This window comes from Hippocampus bargibanti, linkage group LG10 (genome assembly GCF_051943395.1).
Source record: "Hippocampus bargibanti isolate YZ-2025 linkage group LG10, ASM5194339v1, whole genome shotgun sequence".
Taxonomy (NCBI): Eukaryota; Metazoa; Chordata; class Actinopteri; order Syngnathiformes; family Syngnathidae; genus Hippocampus; species Hippocampus bargibanti.
In genome coordinates, this window is record NC_142743.1 from 3,245,001 (window position 1) to 3,263,340 (window position 18,340).

The window sequence follows — 18,340 nt, forward strand, 5'->3', positions numbered from 1 at the left end:
TCAAATCCCGTGTGTTGAGGACCTCATTATGGTCAGCAACAAGCTCCTCGATGTCATCTGCATCCACTTCGCGTCCCATGTTCTGTCCAATGGAAACAATGTCGTCCATAACAACAGAGTCATGAAGATCAAATCCTTCAAAGTCCCTCTCAAGGATGCATGCGGGCCACAAATTCTTCCATGTTGCTTTCAAGGACCAAAGGGTAACATAATGCCAAGCCTTTTCTATCAGCTGAACACAATGATACACATTGAAATGGACTTAGCATCTCCGCTAAGCGGCTAAATCAGACAAACGCACACCTCGTTCGTGTTTCTCAATGATCTCCTTCTCCTCGACTGTAATTTTCTTTTGTGTCTTCTTAGGCTGAACACGAGCCTGTGGTGTCTTTTTCTTTTTCAAAAAAGCAAAAGTACAGTAAAGTCTCGTTATATCGATATTCAAGGGAGTCCGAAAAAATATCGATATAACCGGGACTATCGATATATCCGACCCTGTTTGCATGTAATTTTCTCCGTGCGTGCATAGAAATAGTATCGATATAACCGGGACTATCGATATATCCGATATCGATATAACGAGAATTTACTGTATCTGTAAAAAAACTCCTTGGAGGCGATCGACATGTGGCAAGGCGTTCGTAAACCGAGGCCCCACTGTACTAGCTATCTAGCTAGCAAGCTATCTATTAGCTTTCTAGCTAGCTATTAGCAATATAGCCAGCTACCTATTTGAGTCAGGAAACATATAAGCTATCTAGCTATTAGCTTATCTACCATTCGATGAGCTAGCTAGCTCTCCATCCATCCGTGCCACTTCCGGCCTGAGTGAACGCCAGCGCGAAAACGATAAACTTTAGATAACATCCGACACGGGTTAAAATAGTTTGAGGGATTTATTGTTAGTGGAAAATGTGGATAAAAATATTTTTGCTGGAAATGTGGCAAACAGCTTTTTATAAACAGTTTTTATTTATCTAGCTTTTCAGCTATATCTTGCTGGCTATCAAGCTAGCTATCCAGTTAGCTATATAGCTGGCTATCTAGATAGCACTTGATTTGCTATCTATTTGCTATCTAGCTGGCACATTAGATATCAAACTAGCTATTAGCTATCTAGATGGCTTGTTAGCCATATAGCTAGCTATCTATTAGCTTAGTTTTATTCCTCCGTGCTTTCTATTATCTTTGTGACTGCTTTATTTCCTGTATATATATTTATAGCTTTCTATCTGTGTATTTAATAGTGACATTGAGTGTATTGGCTAACTAGCTAGCTAGCTATTAACTATAGAGCTATCTAGGTGGCTAGCTATCTAGCTGTTGGCTATCTATTAGCCATATACTAGCTGGCTAGCTAGGTTTCTATCTATTAACTTCCGGGTTGAGTGAACGTTGGCGCATGTGGCTGCCGCTGCTCACCCACAGACAAACCTATCCTGTGACTACATTGACGTTGAGAGCTTTGAAAGGCGCTTAGAAATCAAATGTATTATTACTATAAAGTGCTGACCCTTGACCCCCTGCGTGTGGCGCAGGTGAGCGTGGAGGACGAGACGTGGACGGTGTTCCGGCGCTACAGTCGCTTCCGCGAGATGCACAACAGCCTCAAGTCCAAATACCCGCAGGTGGGCGTTCCCCGCAGGCCCCGCCCCCTTTTGCCACATCACCGTTGACGTCTTTAATAATAATAATTCTAATCCATTTCATTTATACGTGCCTTTCAAAACTCTCAAGGTCACTTTACAGTCACAGGATCAGTTTTTCTGCGGGTGAGCAGCGGCAGCCACACGCGCCAGCGTTCACTCAACCCGGAAGTAACTCAAATAGCTAGCTAGCCAGCCAATCGATAGCTAATAATAAATAAATACACAAATAAATGAATGAATGAATAATGTGAATATGAATGAATATGTGCATGAATAAATAAATAATACATGGGTGAATAAAAATAAAGGAGTGAATGAATGAATAACTAAGTAGATGCACACATAAGGAAAGAAATGAATACATGGGTAAATAAAACTAAATGAGTGAATGAATGAATACATTTTGTCAATGGATGCTACAGCTTCGTGTTAGCTTTCAATATTTAGCCTGTAGCAGACGTGCACGTTCCACCATGACGTCCCTGTGATCCACTGCTGAAAAGGACGCTTTGATCCTCTCCTCTTTCATCTAGAACTGCTTCATGTAACAAAGAGGGTACAGGAAGTTCTTAAGATTGAATGACTCTTTGCAGCTGGCCGCCCTGGAGTTCCCCCCCAAGAGAATATTTGGAAACAAGGACGAAAAAATGGCGGCCGAACGCAGGAATCAGCTGCAGGTGAGGAGGTCTCGCCCGCCCCCCCATCGAGCTCTAACGCCACCTCTGTGTTGCTAGCGCTACCTCCGCGGAGTGTTTGCGGTGGTGTCAGCGTCGGCGGGCTCCCCGCTGAGTGCCACCGCCGAGTCGTCGGACCAGGACGCCCGTCCAGTGTCCAAGCGTTCCGTGTGCGAGTTGTCCTCTTTCTTCAAGAAAGGCGTCTTTGAGAGCGGTCGCCACGGGACAGGTTGACGTCCGATCCTCACCTGGCCGCTAAAGAGGAGCATGCTTGCGAAGTTAGCCGCTAGTTAGCCACGAGATAGCAGCTTTTTCAACGGAATGTCACACAAGGATGGAAGACTTTTCAGTGTCCGCCCACTTCCTGTTTATTTGCAAAATAAAAGCATGAGCGACGCACATTTACGCTCCATTTGAAAAAGGAAAAGAGGCGGGGTCCAGGACGAGCTGGGTGGCGGGCGGCAGGAAGTCCAAGGACGGGACACCCGACGCGCGCAGATCCAGGCCACGCGCCCCCTCCCGGGCGCCGCCGTCCTCCTGCAAGGACACGGACGGGATCGTTTTTTTCTGCAGATGAGCAGCGGCAGCCACATGCGCCAGCGTTCACTCAACCCGGAATAATTCAAAAAGATAGAAAGCTAGCTAATAGAATGCTAGATAGCTAGCGAATATATAGCTAGCTAGATAGCTAATCACTCTATCCAGAAGTAACTCAGATAGAAAGCTAGCTAACATATAACTAATAGATAGCTAACTAGCTAGATAGCCTTATAGCTAATAAATAGCCAGCTACATAGCTAGCTAGCCAGAGCGCTAATAGATAGCAAATAGAGAGGCAGCTAGCTAGATAGCAAATGGATAGGTAGCTAGCTAATAGATAGCCAGCTAGGTAGATAGCAAATAAATAGCAAATGGATAGCCAGCTAGGTAGCTAGCAAATAGATATGTAGCTAGCTAGATAGCAAATAAATAGCAAACGGATAGCCAGCTAGGTAGCTAGCTAATAGATAGCCAGCTAGGTAGCTAGCAAATAGATAGGTAGATAGCAAATGGATAGCCAGCTAGGTAGCTAGCTAATAGATACGTAGCCAGATAGATATCAAATAAATAGCAAATGGATAGCCAGCTAGGTAGCTAGCAAATAGATAGGTAGATAGCAAATGGATAGCCAGCTAGGTAGCTAGATAATAGATAGCCAGCTTGGTAGCTAGCAAATAGATAGCAAATAAATAGCAAACGGATAGCCAGCTAGGTAGCTAGCTAATAGATACGTAGCCAGATAGATAGCAAATAAATAGCAAATGGATAGCCAGCTAGGTAGCTAGCAAATAGGTAGATAGATAGCAAACGGATAGCCAGCTAGGTAGCTAGATAATAGATAGCCAGCTTGGTAGCTAGCAAATAGATAGGTAGATAGCAAACAAGTAGCAAACGGATAGCCAGCTAGGTAGCTAGCTAATAGATAGGTAGCCAGCTAGATAGCAAATAAATAGCAAATGAATAGCCAGCTAGGTAGCTAGCAAATAGGTAGATAGATAGCAAACGGATAGCCAGCTAGGTAGCTAGATAATAGATAGCCAGCTTGGTAGCTAGCAAATAGATAGCTAGATAGCAAATAAATAGCAAACGGATAGCCAGCTCGGTAGCTAGCTAATAGATAGCCAGCTCAGTAGCTAGCAACTGGATAGCCAGCTAGGTAGCTAGCTAATAGATAGCCAGCTAGGTAGCTAGATAATAGAAAGCCAGCTTGGTAGCTAGCAAATAGATAGCTAGATAGCAAATAAATAGCAAATGGATAGCCAGCTAGGTAGCTAGCGAATAGATATCAAATGGAAAGTAAATAGATGGATAGCTAGTCGTACCCCAAGCAAGCGTCCCAGGATGGCCATCTTGCGCTCCAGGAGCATCTCCTTCAGGCCGCTCCTCTGCCGGACCTCCAGCAGGACCTCCGTCTGCTTGCTGAGCAGCTCGTCGCGCTCCGCCTCCACCTGCGGCGCGGTTACAACGGCGTCGGCGATGCTGGGGGGGCGGGGTGCACGGTGGGGGGGGGCGTCACCTGCGCGAAGGCGGCCGTGAGCAGGTCCCGCTCCAGGACGACGTCCTCCAGCTCCTCCTCCAGCCGCTTGACACGGGCGGCGCCGGCCTGGAGGAGACGCCCACCTTTAGCCGCGGAAAGAAGGGGGCGGGGCTCCCGGGACGTACCGCCTGCCGATCGCGAGCCCGCCCGTGAGCGTCCAGCCGCCGGCGAAGCTCCGGAAGATTCCGCTCGGCCTCCCGCAGGGAAGCGGCCAGCCGGGCGTTGCGCCGCCGGGCTCGGGCCAGGCGGGCGTCGGCGCGCGCGCGGCGCGTCCCGGCCGCCGAAGCGTCGGCGGCCAGGCTCTTGCCGTCGCCGGCCAGTTTGCCCTGCGCCGCGCCAAAGAATTCGCCGGCCGCCCGAAACTTTTGCCGCCGCTCGTCGCTCAGCCGTCGCAGGCGGCGGCGCGCGCTGTCCTCCGGCGCCGAGACGGCCGCCCGCGTCTCGTCGCCCTCTGCCCGCCGCACCCGCTCCGCCTTCTCGGCGTATTTGGCCTCCACCTCTGCGCAGAAACGCCGGTTGGCGGCCAATCGTGAAGACGGGCTGCTTTCGGCTCTTGGCGCTCACCTGAGATCCTTTTCTGGTACTCGTTGCTAAGCTCCATCAGCTCCACTTGATGCTTCTGCGGAGAGCAACAAAGTCTCCCGATGCTAACGCTAGGCTTGAAGCCGCAAGCTAGCTCGAGCACATGCAGGCTTCAACGCCGCCCGACGTACCAATTTGAGCTCCCGGATGCATTTTTGCCCCCGCAGCTGGTCGCGCCGGGCATCCGCCTGCGCGCTTTGTCCGAGTCTGCGCAGATGCAGCTCGGCCTCGGTGTGGCGTTGGCGCGCCAGCCGCTCCGCCTCGCCGACGTTCGTCTTCTCGCTCGCCGCCGCCGCCCGCTGCTCCGAAAGGACCGCCTTCAGCTTCTGCTTGTACACCTGGCCGACGGCGAGGGAGGAAGGAAGGAAATGAGGAATAAAGGAAGCAAAAAAGGAAGGAAGGAACAAAGTTAAGAAGAAAGGAAGAAAGCAAAGAAGGAAGGAAAAAAAGCAAAGGAAGGGAAGAATGAAAGGAAGGAAGTAAAGAAAAAAAGGAAGGAAGCAAAGAAGGAAGTAAATAAAGAAGAAAGGAAGCAAATAAGGAAGGAAGGAAAGAAGCAAAGAAGGAACAAAGGAAGGAAAAAAGGAAGGAAGGATTTTAGGAAGAGGACAAAGAAGGAAGGAAGGAAGTGAGAAAGCCAAAAAATGAAGAAATGAAGCAAAGAAGGAAGAAAGGAAACAAAAAGGAAGGAAGCAAAAAGGGATGAAATGAAGCAAAAAAGGAAGGAAGGAAGCAAAGAAAGAAGAAAGGAAGTGACGAAGAGGGCAAATAAGGAAGGAAATACAGTGAGACCTCAATTCACAAACACCTTATCTTACAAACTTTTCGTCTTACAAACATCAAATTCATGAACATTAAACCTTATAATAAGCACTATTTTCATAATACACACCCACCACGGCTGGCGGAGTGATCTTCGGTGGAAGCACACGACCGAACAGCACCAGAGGTTAGGTTACCAACAGTCCTTATGGAAGGTGACTCTCCTTCCATAAGCCATCAACGACCATCAAAAAGGTAAATAAAACTTTATTTAACAGCACAGTTTATTTATTTAATTACAGTCCTCATGTAATGCACCTCTCTTTCCAAACAGCAATTCCCTTTGACCTTCGGCCTCCAACGCCATTCCATCAAGCCATCAATGACCATCACAAATGTAAATAAAGTGACTTTATGATACAATGCGGTGTATTTCTTTCATTACAATACAATAGCACATTTATTATACATAGAATAAGGTATGTTGTGTGTAGTTTTTTAGGCTTGTTTAGTTGAAAAGTATATTTTATGGAAACATGGGAATGGATTATTCCCATTTTAATGGTTTCCTATGGGAAAATTGTTTTTGAGATACACACTTTTCGCCTTACTCTGTCTGGGAACCTATTAAGTTCGTAAGTTGAGGTCTCACTGTAGGGGCAAAAGGAAGCAAAAACAGAAGGAATGAAGGAAGGTAACAAATAAGAAAGGAAGTGAGGAAGGAAGGAAAGAAGGAAGCATAGAATGAAGGTAGCAAGGAAAGAAGGAAGGCAGTCAGGAAGCAAAGAAGGAGGATTTGAAGAAGCAAAGGAAGGCGCGTGCAGGCTGACTTGGATCTCGACTTGGTGTCGCCGCTGGGCGTCGTCGTTCTCGCGGCCGCGTTGCTCCAGTTGGTCCCGCGCGTCCCGCAGGCGCCGCTGGCTGAGCTCCCAGCAACTTCGGATCTTGTCTCGCTCCAGCTGGAAGAAGCTCTTCTCCTCGCGCTCGCGATCCAGCTCCTCTCGCAGACGGATCACGTGCTCCTCCAGCTACGCGCACACGCACGCACGCACAATTGGCCGCCGCCGCCCCCCACCACCAAAACGGCTTCGTTTGGGCGCAAGCTTGAGCTACCTGCTGCTTGGACATGTCTTCCGTCATCAGGACGTCCGCGGGTGCCGCGGAACTTTTGCCCTTCGGGGCCTTCGTCTTCCCCCGCGGCGCTTTTGCACTTTCAGGCGGCTGAACACACACACACACACACACACACACACACGAAATAAGTATTTTGGTACACGAGCGCGAATTAATATGATATAATCTAACAATATTCATCGAGCAAACGCGGCTGCCGCCCTCACCATCGGGGAACGTCAAGACGACCGACTCGCACAGGACCGGCGACGACGCTCTCGAACTACTTGAAGCGTAGCCCCGCCCCCACTTCCGGAAACAGGCGACGGGTGCCACGGCAACGGCGTCGCCTTCAACGCCATCTTGATTTCAACCGCAAACGACAACAAAACTTTGCTCCCGCGCATTCAAATGTAGTGTCATCAACGCTAAAAAATAAAAAGTGAATACGTTCCCCGAGGCACAAACAAAATGGAGGTCCGGTTCTGATTCGCACAGATCTTCAAATACAGTGGCAGGAAGTATCCGACAGGGGGCGTCATTTTAATAGTTTCATTTGGCATGTGAACACTGACAACATATGCAGTGAAATAATAAAACGTCAATAAATTAATCGGATGCATTTAAAACAAAAAGTATTGAAAACGAAGCGGAGGACGGCGAGCATTCTGTTGTAACGTCCGGCGCTTGTCAATTGCGTCTGCGGGGCTGGACTAGTCGGGGGAACATGACGTCACGGAGAGAAGGGAGAACCCGACAGCTAGGAGTCCGCGAGAGAGCCTGAGTGGATTGGCTGAAGGTCAATTGTGGTGCATCAATGTATAAATCCGTCATAACTGCTAGTTTTTCTTTTTTGTTTACAAACACAGATGCCCTAATCAAAAAGGGACAGAGTCGCCTCTTTCTACTCAGGAAACTGAGGTCTTTTGGGGTTCAGGGGTCACTCCTGAAGACTTTGTATGACTCTGGTGGCTTCAGTCATCCACGATGGAATTGTCTGCTGGTCAGGGAGCATCACCACCCGGGACAGAACATTTCCCCATTGTGGGACGAATAAAGGTTTTCGGATTTTCTGATCTGTACCGGAATTCGTTGCACCTCTTGAAACCGCGCTGATATGGAGTCATTGGTTGCCATGACAACAAAATAGCTCTAATTTGGATTTGTTGTTTTGTAAAGTTTGTTTCTATGTTCGTATTTGTTTTTCTTGAAGTCCTCCTCAATTCTTTATTTGGGATGTGTTGTCATGATTCATTTGATGTGCTAAAGCACAGGTGTCAAAGTCAAGGCCCGCGGGCCAAATCCGGCCCGCCACATCATTTTTTTTAGCCCGCGAAAGCAAATCAAACTTGTTAAATTCCATGATGATTGCTAAAATCTGAGCCAAAATTTCATATTTTTGGATGTCAACCCCAATAAAAGTCATTATTCTTGACTTCAGATTTGAAAACGAGTTATTCATTAATTTGCTGTGTGCTCTATATGTAATATTTGAAGGGATACGAGAACAATAAAGTTATTTCAGTTTGTGTACTTTGGGTTTACGAGGTGCACACGCTACGTTATTCATTTGCTTCTTCGTGTCTTGTCAAACAGATGGAGTCATGTCGATTGTTGTTTGAAATATCTTTTAGTTTTCCACATTAAACATGTGTAATGAGTACGAGGCGCCATCTTTGACTGGGACAGATGCACATCTTTTTTTTTTTTTTCAGAGAGAGAGAACAACAAATTGTAGAATTGTAGAATCAACTTGAATGTTCAACTTGAGCAAAATGTCCTCCGTTTGTATTGAAAACGCCTCACGTTTGGTGTTCCTGTTCGGCTTCACTTGTCGTCGCCATTTTGGGTGATTTTGGACAAATCTCCAAAGGAGACGCTGGCCGAGCCTCGTTTGGCCGCTTTGGCCTGCCAAAAAAAAAAACACAGACATGGAAAAGAAAATGGCTGTCAGTAAACAAGTTCAACCAAAGCGCTTCTGGCGGAAGACAACAGTGTCTGAAACTCATAAGAAAAAGTTAGCGGACACCCGGGCAGACAACTCTGAAAAGTTGCCTACCCCATTTATCACAACTTAAAACACATAAAGACGTCTAATTGCCCCAAAAAATAAAAACATTGTTGCAAAGTTCAAAGTTTTTTTTTTTAAATTAAGGAAGTGCCAACCACAAATGCCCCCTTGCCTAATTTATGGTAAATATACCTTGCTGAAGATTTAGCTCCAGTTGTCGTCGAACGTTCGTTTGGGAATTTGCATACTCTGCACCGGCAGCCAATCAGAAGCCCGCTTTGGACTACACCCTGACTGAAAAGTGTACTTCAGAGTTTTGAAAGCCGCTGAGAAAGTCCACGTGGCTCGGAGCATTTTGTTTGTGGCTTTTGGTTGATTGAATAAAACAAAAGTTTGATTTGAAAAAATATCGCTTTTTTTTCTTGAAGAAGTTGTCGGCCATCCGGGCCGAGACGTTTTGAAAGTTGTACGCCCGACGTAAAAGTTGAACGCCCCGGGCCACCGGGCAGATGCTATTTCAAACACTGATAATAATAATAATAATAATAATAATAATAATCATCATCATCATCATCATCATCATTCATTTCTAAGCACTTTTCAAAACTCTCAAGGACGCATTACAGTCACAGGATAAGAACAATTTTGTTTTTCTGCGGGTGAGCAGTGACAGCCAAACGTGAATAAATGGTCAGTTGTGTAGATAAATATGTATATACAGTAAAGTCTCGTTATATCGATATCGGATATATCGATAGTCCCGGTTATATCGATATTTTTTCGGACTCCCTTGAATATCGATATAACGAGACTTTACTGTACATAAATGGGCAGATAAATAAACAAAGTGCTAAAGCATGAAACCATGATAAATATGTAAATACAGTAAAGTCTCGTTATATCGATATTCTCGGGAGTCTGAAAAAATATCGATATAACCAGATTATCGATATATCCGATCCTGCGGCATGTAAATTTTCTCCTTGAGTTCATAGAAATAGTATCGTAATAAGCAGTACTATCGATATAACCAGACTTTACTGTACATAAATCTATTTAGGAATAAATAAATACATAAATGGATGGGCGTGTAGATAGAGTAATAAATAAATTAATGGGCAGATAAATAAAGTACTAAAACATTAATACATAAGTAAATACATATATGTATTTATGAATAAATAAATGCTATTCACTATCTAGCTAGCTATTAGTTATCTATTAGCTAGCTATCTATTTGCTATCTAACGAGCGAGCTGGCTACCTGGCGAGCTGTCTATTTGCTATATATTAGCTATATATCTAACTAGCTATATAGCTATCTATTAGTTAGCAAGCTAACTTTCTATCTATTTGAGTTATTCTGGGTTGAGTGAACGATGGCTCATGTTGCTATCTAATATCTAACTAGAAAGTGAGCTATCTATTAGTTATCTATTAGCTAGATAGCTAACTTTCTATCTATTTGAGTTATTTCGGGTTGAGTGAACGCAGCTACCTAGCTATCTATTTGCTATCTATTAGCTATCTATTTAGCTAGCTATTAGAAAGCTAGCAAATTTTCTACCTATTGGACTTATTCCAGGTTGAGTGAACGATGACGCGTGTGGCTGCCACTGCTCACCCACAGAAATACTGACCTCAAGTTTTGAAAGGCCCTTAGAAATGAAATTGATTATTATTATTAAATGGATGGGTGTGTATATAAAAAAAATAAACAAATAAATAAATAAACATAAATGAATGAATGAATGAATGAATGAATGAATTAATTAATGCCAAGTGGAGGGATGGTAGGTGAGGGGAGTGACGGGGTCACCTGAGAGTGGTGAGGCTTCCAGCCAATCATGTAGAGGACATCAAAGGTGGCGGGGACCGAGCCGTCCTCGTTGCCGTACATTTCTGCCAAACATACACACACACAGTTCGCTTACACATTAGTGATGTGTCGTTCGCGAACGAGCCGGTTCTCTCTGAAATGAACAAAGAGAGCCGGTTCCTAAAAAAGAGCCGGAAATGGGAGTTGACTTTTTTTGTCTTCTATTCCCCGCCCACGGTCTTCGGTTAAAGCCGCACGTGATTGGTCGATATCCGTGGTAACGAAGGCAGGGGAGAATTACAGACACACGCAGCAGTGAGAAGGGGTATTTTTTACATGAGTAATTCGTTTTTCACATAATTTTAGATGATTTTGGGTAGTTAATTAATTTAAGCAAAAACAAAAAAAAAAAAAAAACTGAGCAGCCATTTGGGAACCAAGAGCCGATCTTTTTAGTGAGCCAAGCCAAAAGAACTGGCTCACTGAAAAGAGCCAGAGTTCCCATATAACTAAAAATAGTTGATGTTGTGTATTTTTTTACATGAGTAATTCGTTTTTAACATCATTTTACATATTTTTTGGTAGTTAATTAAGTTAAGCAACAAAAAAACAACAAACTGAGGAGCCTTGGGAGCCAAAAGAGCCCAATCTTTTTAGTGAGCCAAGCCAAAAGAACCGGCATCTGAAAAGAGCCGGAGTTCCCATATAAATAAAAATATTTGATTGTGTATTTTTTACATGAGTAATTCGTTTCTCACATAATTTTTGGTAGTTAATTAATTTAAGTAGCAAAAAAAACAAACTAAGGAGCCAATTGGGAGCCAAAGGAGCCAGATCTTTTTAGTGAGCCAAGCCAAAAGAACCGGCTCTCTGAAAAGAGCCGTAATTCCCATCACTATTACACATGCATGACAAAGACATATTTGGGGCGGGGGGCTACAAATATCCCATTGTGGGACTATTAAAGGCTTTGTGATTCTGAAATGGATTTGTTGTTTAGTAACAACAAATGTGAGATTGAGACTGTAAAGTGACCTTGAGAGCTTTGAAAGGCCCTTAGAAATGAAATGTATTATTATTATTATTATTATCAGACATTTGTTTCCCATCCATTGATTGTTTTTTTCAGGGGGGGGGGGGGGGGGGCTCTCATGTGGGCACCTTGGTAGACAGCCGCCGCCGCCAAGATGGTGTCCCGATGCAGCAAGGAGCGGCGGTTCCAAGCGCAGTTGCTCTCGCCCATCCCTGAACGACAGCAAAAGAGTGAGGCCATTTTGCCCAAAGGTCAAATAAAAGGTCAACGCCTTACCTGTGGGTCTTTAAATTTGAGTGAAAAATGACAAAAACCCTGGACACACGGATTTTTACTATTTGCTATGTATTAGCTATCTGGCTATCTATCTAGCTGGCTATCTAGCTAGCTATCTATTAGCTATCAGCTAGCTAGCTAACTTTCTATCTATTTGAGTTATTTCGGGGGGAGTGAACGCTGGCTCATGTTGCTATCTATTATCTAACTAGCAAGCTAGACATTAGTTATCTATTAGCTAGATAGCTAACTTTCTATCTATTTGAGTTATTCGGGTTGAGTGAACACAGCTACCTATCTAGCTATCTAGATGGCTACCTAGCTATCTATTCGCTATTTAACTAGCAAGCTGGCTACCTGTCTAGCTATCTATTAGCTATCTAACTAGCTATCTATCTATCTAGTAGTTATCTATTAGCTAGCTAGCTAACTTTCTATCTATTTGAGTTATTCGAAGTTGAGTGAACGCTGGCTTATGTTGCTATCCATTAGCTGCTCACTTGAGATAGCAAACAAGCTGGCTACCTAGCTAGCTATTTACTATCTATTAGCTATATATCTGGCTATTTATCTAGCTATTAGTTATCTACTAGGTAGCTAGCTAACTTTCTACCTATTTGAGTTATTCAGCTATCTAGCTATCTATGAGTTATCTATTAGCTAGCTAGCTAACTTTCTATCTATTTGAGTTATTCGAAGTTGAGTGAACGCTGGCTTATGTTGCTATCCATTAGCTATCTATTGTGATGTCACGGGAGGCTGGGTCCTGGAGGGGAAATACATTCAACTAAGATGGCTTCGTCCAGAGAGAGTTTTGGCCCCATCTGGTGGAAGGCAGCAATCCAAACCCTACACATGTGGCTGATCGTGGCTTGATTGGCATGCATGGCTTTTAAGGCCAGAGAGCCTCTGAGTGGGGTGGCTGGGGAGACAAGCCCATTGGTGTCCACTGTGGAGAAACACTGAGAAACGGATTGCTGCATGGAACTCGTCGCCAGTTGCGACCATAGCACGGAACACCGGATTTGGAACCTAAGCTAATGGTGGCTAGGCTAGCTAGGAAGGACATCAAGCGGGGTGAGGCCTAGAAACACATGGAAAAGAACTCCGTCTTCAGTTTCACCTCAGAAGAGACTTTATTATGATTTAAGAATTGGAAGGGACGCTATTCTTGCCTGTGTTGCTTGTGAATTCCCCCTGAAACCCTTTATTAAAATCTTTGTTTGCATTCAAACCTGTCGCCCATTGCGCTCCTTGTCCTGCCCCGCTGAGGGCTAGCCTCTCATGACATTACATTTCCCTCTCTCTCTATCTGGCTAGCTAACTTTCTATCTGAGTTATTCCGGGTTGGCGCGTGTGGCTGCCGCTGCTCACCCACAGAAAAACCTATCCCGTGACTGTAAAGCGACCTTGAGAGTTTTGAAAGGCGCTTAGAAATTAAATGTATGATTATTACCTTGCAAGTCCGTCATCACCTCCATGACACCCGGATAATCGACCCGCACCTCATCCGTGTCCTGTAAACCACCCGCCGCGCACACGTCAATCCTTTCCTTTTGGGGGTGGGGGGGTTTTGTTGACACATCAAATGTGACCCTTGACCCCCCGTCCCCCAAGTCACCACGGTGAGCATGTTGAAGCCGGCCTGCCCCAGCAGGTTGCCCAGATCGGTGACGGCGGTGTAGGGCGAGACGCGGGGCGAGAATCCCCCCTCTCGTTCCGTCTCGGCCAGCTGCAGCGAGCAGCGCAGCTGGTACAAGGTCTCGCCGCCGGCCATGGCGCCGATGAACACGCCGTCGGGCTTCAGGACGGCCTGGATCTGAAGCACAAGCGTAGTGACTTGGATCCCGGAGATTGGCGTCGCGCCGCTAACACGCTAATGCGGCGCCAGCGGCGGCAAAAAAACAATTTGACACGGTTGCGGCCGCCGCATGCGCGCTCACCTGTCGCAGGGTGCCGGGCAGGTCATTGACCCAGTGCAGACTGCGAGGGTGACACAAAGGTCAAAGGTCAGCGGCGTGGGGGCGGGCGCATGCGCTGCTCCTCACCTCATGCTGCTGAGCACCAGGTCGAAGGAGTTCTCGCGGAAAGGAAGGAACTCCTCGTCGACCGCCATGGCGTGCCAGCGCATCTCGCCGCCGACGTTCCGCCTCTGTGGACGGACGGCGAGCGACACGTTGACCCCGGAGGTCGCGACGCGGCGGCCGGCGGCGACGTACCAGGCTGGCTTGGGAGATGTCCGTCAGCAGCAAACGCTCCACCGCGTCCTAAGCGGAAGCAGCCGTTAAAACTAAGACAGATTCAAATAATAATAATAATAATCCATTTCATCAGTCACAGGATCAGTTTTCCTGCGGGTGAGCAGCGGCAGCCACACGCGCCAGCGTTCACTCAACCCGAAAGTAACTACAATAGATAGAAAGCTAGCTAGCTAGCTAACTAACATATAGCTAATAGACAGTGAGCTAACTAGCTAAATAGCCATATAGCTAATAGATTGCCAGCTACATAGCTAGCTAGCCAGATAGCTAATAGATAGCAAATAGATAGCCAGCGAGGTAGCTAGCTTAGGATCAAAGACCTCATATTGAAACCTGATGAAACTTTGGCATCTTACGATGTGACTTCTCTCTTGACATCTGTCCCAACCCCAGCAGCAGTCTCAGTGGTGAGGACGAGACTGCTGGCAGACGTTTCTCGGCATGAAAGAACCAAACTTAAACCGGACCACACGTCTGCCAATTATTGGAAATCTGCCTTAATACTACGTATTTTCAATTTATCATAACAAAAGGTGCGGGTCCGATAATACCACGGACTCGGAATGAACGTGACGAACAAAACCACAAAAAGGAGCACAGCGAATAGGTGGGCGTGGGCAATCCGTCCAGCCTGACAAGCTCGTAAAATAAAAGGCACACGTGGGCGCAAAAGCACGCGATTCCAACAAGCAATAGACTTACGCGATCGCGGGCACAAAACACCTCGGGCGAAGCAACAACTCGTACTGACAGAGTCCAAAATACGGGGCAAAGTACGTGATTAGGGGATTGACAGCAGCTGACGAAGGTCAGGAGCGGTGGCTCCGCTCCAGCTGTCAACTCGCACGTGACAGTGTGCGAGTGTCTGATCTGGCTAGGGAATACAGCATGGCGAAATTTACGATCAGTACGATACTAAAGAATAAGGAGAAATCCTATTCATAATTCTTTTCTTAAACCTATTTTTTATTTTTACACGTTCATGTTAGCGTAATCTTTCGTACGGAAGATTACGATAACGCGAACGTACGATTAGCCTGGGTTACATTAATATTTGTTATTTATGTCTTTGCCATTTTGCTCAACATTTTCTGAGATATACATTGCTTTTTATGTGTTGGTCAGCATTTTAATGTGCAATATCATGCATAAAATAATGTATAAAATACTAAAAAGGTAAACATTCAGGGTGTTGGAACGGATTAAAACGATTTACATTATTTGTAATGGGAAAAATGATTTCGGTGTTCGAACTAATCGCTTTTCGAACAGGGTTCTGGAACGATTATGGTCGAGAACCGAGTTTCCACTGCAGTCCTATCAGCTATACATTTGCTATTTATTTGCTATGTGGCTAGCTACCTAGCTATTTGCTATCCATTTGCTATGCATTAGCTAGCTACCTAGCTGGCTATCTATTTGCTATCCATTTGCTATGTATTTGCTATCTAGCTAGCTATAAATATGCTATCCATTTGCTATCTATTAGCTAGCTACCTAGCTTGCTATTTATTTGCTATTTATTAGCTATCTGGCTAGTTAGCTATGTAGCTGGCAATCTATTAGCTATATGGCTATCTAGCTAGTTAGCTAACTCTCTATCTGGCTATCTATTAGGTATCGGTTAGCTAGCTAGCTAGCGTTCTATCTATTGGAGTTACTTCCGGGTTGAGTGAACGCTGTTGCGTGTGGCTGCCACTGCTCACCCGCAGGAAAACTGATCAGGTGACTGTAAAAAAGTGTAAAGTGACCTTGAGAATTTTGAAAGGCGCTTAGAAATGAAATGGATTATTATTATTATTAATGGCTAGCTCAATCTCTATTCACTATCTAGCTGCTAGCTAGCTCTCTATATGCTATCTAGCTGGCTATTAGCTATTTATTAGCTAGCGAGCTAGCTTTCGAGCTATTTGAGTTACTTTCGGGTTGAGTGAACGCTGGCGCGTGTGCTGCCGCTGCTCACCCGCAGAAAAAATTATCCTGTGACTGTAAAGTGTCCCTTGAGAGTTTTGAAAGGCGGTTAGAAATGAAATGTATTATTATTATTATTATTATTATTATTATTATTATTATTATTATTATTATAAAAGCCCGGAAATGGCGGTGGCCGTTTGTTTACCTTGCTTAAATGTTGAGCGACGTGACCTCGTCCGGCACCGATCTCCAACGCCACGGGGAAGGTCCTGCAAAGACACGGAGTCAAAGGGCAAGCCCCTTTTTGCAGCGCACCCGACACGCCACATCAGGAGGTCACCTGGCCACGTCGTACACGCGATCCGCCACTCGACTGCCGACCTACACACACGCACGCACATCACACACGGGGTTAAAAATATTAAAATCAGATGTCGAAACATCCTCAAGCACACCGTAAGACACACCCGCACATTTACTGGAAACGCTCTAGCTGGTCATAGGAATCACCTTTGGTGTGGAGTTAGGTTCCCGGTTTGTTGACATCATGTTGCTCACTTGAGATAGCAAACAAGCTGGCTACCTAGCTAGCTATTTACTATCTATTAGCTATCTATCTGGCTATTTATCTAGCTATTAGTTATCTACTAGGTAGCTAGCTAACTTTCTACCTATTTGAATTATTCAGCTATCTAGCTATCTATGAGTTATCTATTAGCTAGCTATCTAACTTTCTATCTATTTGAGTTACTTCCGGGTTGAGTGCGGCTGCCGCTGCTCACCCACAGAAAGACGTATCCGGTGACTGTAAAGTGACCTTGAGAGTTTTGATAGGCGCTTAGAAATGAAATGTATCATTATTATCATTATTATTGTTTGCATGCGTGGTATATTTCATCATTCCAGAGATTAAAACGGATTTGGCCAAGTACTCGCAGTAGCAGGCCATGCATGTCGCCACTAGGCCTTCAGTAGTGCTATGTAGTGTGATATTACAACACGTCCACTAGCGGGTGCAGTTGACCAGGAAATAACTGAAGAAATTCTTCTTTTCCTTTCGGCTTTTCCCTTGAACAGCAAATCAGTGTCCTCCATCTTCAGAGGTTTGATTCGAAATTAAACTGTGAATTTGTTACTATCCATGTATGGATTCATGATAGCCTCAGCAAATTGCAAGATGATTAGCTATAGGTGCTAGCTTCGGAGCTGTCCGACCGTTCTTGATGATGTCCATCTATTCTTGAAAAGACCATCTTGAAATGGCTCTCACAGTAGCTATCTAGCTGGCTACCTAGCTAGCTATTTGCTACAGATTAGCTGTCTAACTAGCTAGCTAACTTTCTATCTTTTTGAGTTATTCCCCGCTGCTCACCCACAGAAAAACTGATCCAGTGACTGTAAAGGGACCTTGAGAGTTTTGAAAGGCTCTCAGCTCTGGCCAGTGTGCAAATACGAATTCATGGACAACATTTATAATAATTCACAGGAGTGTGTGATTGAGATATTTTTGGGCCAACAGAGAAAGCCTTGCAGGGCCTGACGGCCCACCACAGGTCAGGAGAGCTACGAGTATCTCGTGAACCCTCCGAGGGGAATTTCAACTGAGCTTTTGCTCCAAGAACATTTTAATTGTATTCACTATCTAGCTAGCTAGCTATCTATTAGTTATCTATATGCTAGCTGGCTAACTTTCTATCTATTTGAGTTATTCCGGGTTGAGTGAACGCTGGCGCATGTGGCTGCCGTTGCTCACACGCAGGAAAACTGATCCTGTGGCCTAAAGTGACCTTGAGAGTTTTGAAATGCGCTTAGAAATGAAATTGATTATTATTATGGTCGTTTTGGATCTTTGTCGAGCTGCTCCTCGTTGTCAAAAGGCCAACAGGGACGAGCTTTTGGGCGCCGCGCTCACCTCGTCCCGTAGGTAGTCGTACTTCCGGGTGTCGAGGGAAGACCCCGCCCACTCCTTCTGCCCCTTCTTCATGCTTCGGTCGAACACGGCGGCGATTGCGCCGCCTCCGGAGCGCGACCAGCCACGGCGGCCTTCGACCACCCGCCAGGGCGAGGCCGAGGCCCGCAGGAGTCTCCCGCACGCTCCGCCGCCGATCATCGCGATCCTTCGACGCGGCCGGTTTCACTGCTTCCGGGTTGGGATGACCCCCGCCAAAC

General features: G+C 45.5%; 3 protein-coding genes across 4 annotated transcripts in view; 1 reads left to right on the forward strand and 2 right to left on the reverse strand.

The window, feature by feature from the left end:
* kif16ba (kinesin family member 16Ba) overlaps nucleotides 1-2,724 on the forward strand; it is an 11,677-nt gene extending 8,953 nt beyond the window's left edge. For both annotated transcript variants that reach the window (XM_089006898.1, XM_089006897.1), the window contains exons 21-23: nucleotides 1,539-1,628; nucleotides 2,243-2,326; nucleotides 2,384-2,724. In XM_089006898.1, the coding sequence (XP_088863024.1) occupies nucleotides 1,539-1,628; nucleotides 2,243-2,326; nucleotides 2,384-2,557 (348 nt within the window). In that variant the 3' untranslated portion in view covers nucleotides 2,558-2,724. The remainder of the gene's footprint in view (nucleotides 1-1,538; nucleotides 1,629-2,242; nucleotides 2,327-2,383) is intronic.
* LOC148892111 (dynein regulatory complex subunit 4-like) lies at nucleotides 2,722-8,324 on the reverse strand. Its single transcript, XM_089006912.1, has 9 exons — nucleotides 7,085-8,324; nucleotides 6,858-6,965; nucleotides 6,575-6,772; nucleotides 5,114-5,320; nucleotides 4,965-5,019; nucleotides 4,526-4,899; nucleotides 4,380-4,466; nucleotides 4,186-4,311; nucleotides 2,722-2,860 (listed from the first exon to the last, which is right to left on the reverse strand). Exons 1-9 carry the CDS (start codon nucleotides 7,085-7,087, stop codon nucleotides 2,726-2,728), a joined length of 1,293 nt encoding a protein of 430 aa, XP_088863038.1. The 5' UTR covers nucleotides 7,088-8,324; the 3' UTR covers nucleotides 2,722-2,725.
* Nucleotides 8,325-8,468: 144 nt separating this feature from the next.
* ndufaf5 (NADH:ubiquinone oxidoreductase complex assembly factor 5) lies at nucleotides 8,469-18,340 on the reverse strand. The gene is made up of 11 exons (XM_089006914.1): nucleotides 18,084-18,340; nucleotides 16,512-16,552; nucleotides 16,377-16,440; nucleotides 14,216-14,263; nucleotides 14,045-14,148; nucleotides 13,940-13,979; nucleotides 13,618-13,815; nucleotides 13,453-13,513; nucleotides 11,849-11,932; nucleotides 10,688-10,770; nucleotides 8,469-8,765 (listed from the first exon to the last, which is right to left on the reverse strand). The coding sequence occupies exons 1-11, from the start codon at nucleotides 18,279-18,281 to the stop codon at nucleotides 8,685-8,687; spliced, it is 1,002 nt and encodes a 333-aa protein (XP_088863040.1). The 5' UTR covers nucleotides 18,282-18,340; the 3' UTR covers nucleotides 8,469-8,684.